This window comes from the organism of the source record quoted next, unplaced genomic scaffold (assembly GCF_019419815.1).
Source record: "Pyrus x bretschneideri cultivar Hongxiangsu unplaced genomic scaffold, Pyrus_bretschneideri_v1 Contig46, whole genome shotgun sequence".
Taxonomy (NCBI): Eukaryota; Viridiplantae; Streptophyta; class Magnoliopsida; order Rosales; family Rosaceae; genus Pyrus; species Pyrus x bretschneideri.
In genome coordinates, this window is record NW_025999783.1 from 2463981 (window position 1) to 2470843 (window position 6863).

The following is a 6863-nucleotide window of genomic DNA, read 5'->3' on the forward strand; positions in this document are numbered from 1 at the left end:
ATACTGACTCGAACCTAAAGTCGGACTTTAAGATGAATGATCTTGGGAAAACTAGACATTACCTCGACCTGAAGTTTCGAGCTAGTTCTGATGGTATTCTGGTCCACACTCGAACTAGACCCAGAAGGTGTTATGTCTGAGTATACCCTAATCATCTGTACACTAGATGTGAATGAGAACTTTATGGAGGATATAGAGCATAAGGTTCCATATTGGAACGTGAGGTAACCATAACTAAGTACAATTGGCGTTTGTTGTACTGAGCTCAATGCACTAGATTAGACATCTTATGCGTTGATAATCTTTTGGCATAAAGCAGCATTGCGCTTACACGCTACCACTAAATTGGTGTTAAAGACATTTTTCCATTACTACGGATTTTGGCGTATCTATCCCTATGCATCTCAAAATAGATTACACCTCCCTTGATTTTCGGAATGATGCCTACCTTGTGGGATTCGCTGAATCAAACTAACTATCTGACCGTACAAGGTACGCTCTCAAATGGTTGTCTTTACGATTAAGGAACATCGCAATATCTTGGAGGTCAACCAGATAGACATTTGTTGTGAAACCTTTGAATCATTCCAAGACTCACTGTATCTCATCACGTGAGAGATATAGTTAAGAACTCTTGTTGAGCATATTCAAAATCTCTACGATTTTCATCCATCGTTGAGTCCCAACAACGATCCATGAAGACAATGCTGTATGTATCGACCAAATCATGATACATCTAACAAGTGAACACCAAGCATATTATGTCTACATCAACATAAGCATCAGAAGATTGAAGTTAAGCAGTTTGATCCCAGACAACCTTGCCAACCTATACACGACGTCACTGCCGAAATCTACCTTCCAAAAGCTTATTCGAGGAATTGGTATGCGTAACTTTCTCACTTGTGATGCTTGTAGTTTCATTTGGAAGTTTTGTCAAACTCAGGGGGAGTATCCAGAAGTATAACCACTTGACCTTAATGTACTCTTTTTCCTACGATAAGGGGCATTTTTCCCACTGGGTTTTTGCTACCTGACTGGGTTTTGACGAGTCACACATCCTGGGTTGATCATACCCTTATGTACGTTCTACTTGCGTAACGAAGACGTATAGTTTTGACTTAATGCAACTTCTCACTTTTCTCCTTTGACTATGGGCTTTTGTCCCACATTGGGTTATTCGATAGCGATGTTTTGTGAGTTTTACCACCCATGCATTCTTCCGTTTGTTTTGAGACTCGCATTCGCTACTTGTACCGATTAGACGAGACGACTTAATCAACTGCTTCTACATTTGCCTGAAGATATGATGCACCATCTACTGGAGTATTTGCACACTCAGGGGGGAGTGATGTGACATAAGTTCTAATACATATTGTGATTGTGTAAATCCTAAGTAGAGATAGACTAGGAATCCTTTGAGATCTAAAAGATCGTTCCTAATAGACTTTGTATTACTTGGAGAGCAAGTTTCTCTTCTCCTTATTACTATAAATAAAGGCCTAAGGACTGAGGAATTAACACACAATTCCTCAAGTCCATTCTCCACTCTCTTTCTCTCCATAATGCACCCCTCAGATAAATATAGGTCACAACAAAATTTTCAAGTTTTTTTGTCTGCAACAAACGGTTCAAAAACCACCATTCCCCACTTCTATTTTGTCCATCATCCCAACTTCTATTTTTCCTATGCACAATTCCAACAAACTAAAAATATTACTTTCCAAAATCAATTTAATAAACAAAAAACTTACATTTTCATTCCATATAATAATATATATCAAAAAGAACAAAGTTCTTTCCAAATAGAAAAATAACCTACATGTCCAAATAAAATAAGTAACACATGTAAGTGGTAGATTGTTTTGATAGTTAAAGGTATGGTTTTGATAATTTACCCCTAAAAATTCCAATATAATTCCCATTGAAAAATTTGAGAAACACCACCATCCATGGTTGTTGATGACCTCGAGGGAATATTTTGAGCTCACATGGATGAGTTTCGTTAGAAATAATGAAAGAGTACATCGGTGTGTTAGGCTTTCAGTTATTGCGTGTAGAGATAAAAAAAAAAGAATATTTATTTTCTTTTTATTATTTATTTAAAGACAAATTTGAAAGTTTAGTGGAGAAATTTTTTTAATTGGATGTTAAAATAAGATAAGTCGGTCCAAATAAAATCTCCCATGAATAAATAAACACGGTTATTGCAGTGCATATTTCGTAAGCATAAACCCGCTCATTCATCCTCTCTCTCACACAGAGTAGGGCTTCGAAACCCTAGAAGAGGTGGAATCATCTGGTTAGAACTCTAAGGTACTCTCTCTCTCTCTCTGCCTTAAACCCTAATACTTTTGTCCTCCCAAAAGTTCTAAGATCCCGTTTGTCGCCCACATCGGAGGTACAGGGCAGGGCAGGGCGGACGAATCTCTCAACTAGGCTTTGCTACAAAATTTTACGTTTGTTTTGCTTAATGGTGCAATCGTTTTTATTTTTATTTTCTGGTGCTTGATTCCTATCTGGGTTTGAGGTTCTCATTCAATTAACACTAAATTTTTGAGATTCAGAAGTTATTATTCCGAATTGGGTTTCCTTTTACTTCGAAAAATAGAAGATTTCTTTGTATTTGATATAGGATTAGTGTCTATGGTTAATACTGTATATATGCAGATGGGTTTATCGGATTTTTTTAGTAATTTGGATGTCTTACTTTCAGTATGACTGTTTGTGTTCCCATCTTTTTCAGATCCATCTTCGAAATTTGGCTATCAGAGTGAATTAGTTTTCTGTATTTAGTAGTATGACAGCTCGGTTCTTGCAAAATTGGTCTTATGCGTATATATAAATGCTTCGACATTTAATATGAGTGTTTTTGGAATTGTAATGTGCAGGTTGTGGTTTGGACAAGGCTGTTTTTATGCCTGTTAATTAGCCGATTTCATACTAAAGTGTTCTGTTTTTTCTGTAGGGAAAATGATAGGGTCCATTTTGCCCTTACCGGCTCCTCCTTCTGATGGAGACCTTGGGCCTCTTCCGGAATCCCAAGTGACTGAACTTAGTCAGGATGAGAACCAATTGAACGAGGAGCTGAGCAAAGCCAACTCTACTTCAGTTGCAACGCATACCAGGGCTATTGGTATCATACATCCTCCTCCAGACATTAGAAACATTGTTGACAAAACTGCCCAATTTGTGGCAAAGAATGGACCAGAGTTTGAGAAAAGGATTATGGCTAATAATACCGGAAATGCAAAGTTCAGTTTCTTGATTTCGACAGATCCCTACCATGCATATTATCAACATCGATTGTCTGAATTCCGTGCCCAGAATCAGTCTTCTGGACAGCAACCATCTACACAGCCTGCAGAGTCTGCTTCACCTGAGTCTGCCCCACCAGCTCCAGCTGCAGATGGTGAAGCAGGAACCCCAAAGCCTGATCCCTCTGCCCAGTTTAGACCTGTTCGCAAAGTGCTCGAACCACCACAAGCTGAGGAGTATACTGTTCGTCTTCCTGAAGGTATTACCGGGGAAGAGTTGGATATTATTAAGCTCACAGCGCAGTTTGCAGCTCGAAATGGGAAAACATTTTTGCAAGGATTGACAAGCAGGGAAATGAATAACCACCAGTTCCATTTTCTGAAGCCTATGCATAGCATGTTCACATTTTTCACTTCTCTGGCTGATGCATATTCTAAGGTGTTGATGCCTCCGGAGAATTTGCAAGATAAGCTTAAGAAAAGTGTTGCAGACATGACAACTGTGCTCGAAAGGTGTGTACATCGACTGGAGTGGGAGCGTTCACAAGAGCAGGCAAGACAGAAGGCTGAAGATGAGATTGAGCAGGAAAGAATACAAATGGCTATGATTGATTGGCATGATTTTGTTGTGGTTGAAACAATAGACTTTGCAGATGATGAGGATGAGGATTTACCTCCTCCGATGACCCTTGAGGAGGTTATAAGGAGAAGCAAGGTCGCCGATATGGAAGAGGACATTGTTGAGCCTGGTAAGGAGGTGGAAATGGAAATGGATGAAGAAGAGATGCAACTTGTTGAAGAGGGCTTGAGGACAGCCAGACTTGAAGAGAATGATGATGAAAAGAGGAACGAGAATATGGTGACAGAGGATCCAGAACCACCAATGAGAATTGTGAAGAACTGGAAGAGACCTGAGGACAGGATCCCTGCAGAAAGAGACCCAACAAAGTATGTCATTTCCCCAATCACTGGAGAGCTCATCCCTATCAATGAGATGTCTGAACACATGAGGATTTCTCTCATTGATCCAAAATACAAAGAGCAAAAGGAAAGGATGTTTGCTAAGATTCGGGAGACTACTCTTGCTCAAGATGATGAAATCTCAAGAAACATTGTGGGCCTTGCACGAACCCGTCCTGATATTTTTGGTACCACAGAGGAAGAAGTGTCTAATGCTGTCAAGGCTGAGATTGAGAAAAAGAAAGATGAGCAACCAAAGCAAGTCATCTGGGATGGTCACACTGGAAGTATTGGCCGCACAGCAAATCAAGCAATGTCGCAGAATATCAATGGAGAGGATCAAAATGATGGTCTTAACAATGATGCTAGGAACCTTCCTGGTCCTGCAGCTCCTCCTCCAAAGCCTGGTGTGCCTTCAATTCGTCCTCTTCCTCCACCACCTGGTCTTGCCTTGAATCTACCTCGTCCTCCAAACACAGTCCAGTATTCTGCTCCAACTAGCGGCGGTCTCCCTGCACCTCCACCAAGGCCCCCGGTTGTCCAATATCAATCAATTCGACCACCTGGACCCCCAATGCCCATGAGTTCTGGACAGCAGCCCCTTATGCTCAATCGACCACCTCCTATGCATCCATCCATGTCTATGAATGCACCTGCTATTTCTGTACCACCTCCACCTGGTTCTCAGTTTACACCAATGCAAGTTCCCCGACCTTATATGCCTCTTCCTGTTCCTCCACCTACAATGCAAATGATGCCACCCCCACCTTTGCCTCAGGGAATGCCTCCACCACCACCCGAAGAAGCTCCTCCACCGCTTCCAGAAGAACCTGAGCCAAAGCGGCAGAAGCTTGATGATTCAATGCTTATTCCAGAAGATCAGTTTCTGGCACAGCATCCGGTCTGGATTTCTTCCTGTCCTTGTCTTTCTACTGTAAATTCTTTAGTTAGTGTTGTGCTATTGTATAATGGACTGTTGGTAGCCTGACAGAAACCATTCCGTTTATATTTTATTTTTGGTTACAGGGACCTGTTCGCATCACAGTATCTGTGCCCAATGTTGATGAAGGTAATCTAAAGGGACAACTTTTGGAGATCTCGGTGCAGTCTTTATCAGAAACTGTTGGTAGTTTGAAAGAGAAAATTTCTGGGGAGATCCAGCTTCCAGCAAACAAACAGAAGTTGAGTGGAAAACCTGGTTTTCTCAAGGACAACATGTCACTTGCATATTACAATGTTGGAGCAGCTGAAACACTTACTCTTTCATTGAGGGAGCGTGGTGGAAGAAAGAGATGAAAATATTATCTGCCCGAGCGATTAAGGTTTTTGCTGGAATTTTCTAGTTACCATGAGAATGCGCAATTTATCATGTGGGGTTGTTTTATTCTACTTTCTTTGATTTTACATGGGAGATCATATGTTTGTTTTGTATTGACACAATGATTTTGCTAGACATATTATTGTTGTCATTAAACTGATTGCTAGTGTCGCATCTACTACAGATTTGGTGCCTCGGGGAGTGTCTTTCAAGGACAATGGGAAGTAGATGAGTTTCTTTTACTTAGCCATAGCAAGTTATCTGATTATATATATCTACTACTACGTTTTGCAAAGCAGTTCTTTTCCTAGGATGTATGTGCCGCCAATGGTCTTATTATGATTTTGATGTCCTTAGAAGCGTTCTTGGTGTTAGAAAACCTTTGATTATTTTGAGTTAATTTCATTCCTCACAATCAATTATTATGCTGAAAGATTTTGCTGTTAGCGAAGGTTGATATTTGGGGTCTTCTTTTCTAGTATTTAGTTTCAATTTGTTGAGTTAAGCCACATTGTGCATTTAGCAAAGAGCACAGAAGCTTGTGTTATTTTGCACTGATGTTATCCGTGAACTACAGGATAGAGGCTTTAGAGGTACTTGTGGCCATAAGTGGGTCTGTGCAGCCATTCTATAAGCATCCTCAGCAAGGTAAGATGTGTTTTCGTCTTTCCATTTTCATGTAGAATTCCTTGTGCACGCCATTTCTTTTTGCAGCATGGAATGGAACCATGGGGTTTGATTGCGGTAACCATGTCTAAAGGAATGAGCAGGATTTAAAATGTTGTATTTTCTATAGGATTATTAGAGCAGTGGTTAAATAGCTCCCCTGGGTTATGCTTGACATTAGTTTTAGATTTGGTCAAGAAGAGGCGCTTTTGCATTTCAAACCTCACTTTGAGCCCTTTTTCCTTGGTCATTTAAAATGTCGTCTGTCGAGACGTCCATGAACTCTTATATATCATATGCTGTTTTTGGTTACTGTTATATTCTATATCGAGATGTACTTGACAATTAAGGAAAATCTTGACCGTACAGAATGCTTAGACCTGGTTTGGTACTGAGGTGATTATGAAAAAAACTGCTATAAAAAAAAGCTGGGAGCTGTTTTTGTGTTTGGTAAACACTTAGCTTCAACTTTTTTTCACAGTTTTGGGTGAAAAAAAGCAAAAAACAAGAAGCTGTAAAACCCAGCTTTGAAAAACCGGCTTTTTTTCACATCTGTTTTACATAAAAGTTTACCAAACACTCTAATACTGTTTTTTTTTTTTTTTTTTTCAAAAGCACTTTTACAAAAAAGTTTATCAAACACTCTGCTGTTTTATTTCACA

At 39.9% G+C, this 6863-nt stretch overlaps 1 protein-coding gene across 3 annotated transcripts; it reads left to right on the forward strand.

Annotated features, from left to right (window-relative positions):
- The first annotated feature begins 2162 nt into the window (after positions 1-2162).
- On the forward strand, positions 2163-6398 carry LOC103938150 (probable splicing factor 3A subunit 1). 3 transcript variants are annotated; one of them, XR_007252098.1, is made up of 5 exons: positions 2163-2316; positions 2969-5118; positions 5244-5539; positions 6113-6183; positions 6332-6398. XR_007252098.1 is itself a non-coding variant. In XM_048567767.1 (4 exons), the coding sequence occupies exons 2-3, from the start codon at positions 2974-2976 to the stop codon at positions 5511-5513; spliced, it is 2415 nt and encodes an 804-aa protein (XP_048423724.1). In that variant the 5' UTR covers positions 2163-2316; positions 2969-2973; the 3' UTR covers positions 5514-5539; positions 6113-6398. The 3 variants fall into 3 exon arrangements, 2 of the variants coding, with proteins under 2 accessions (XP_048423724.1, XP_048423723.1); XM_048567767.1 differs by having other exon boundaries at positions 6113-6398; XM_048567766.1 differs by lacking the exons at positions 6113-6183; positions 6332-6398 and having other exon boundaries at positions 2164-2316; positions 5244-5777.
- The last annotated feature ends 465 nt before the right edge of the window (positions 6399-6863 follow it).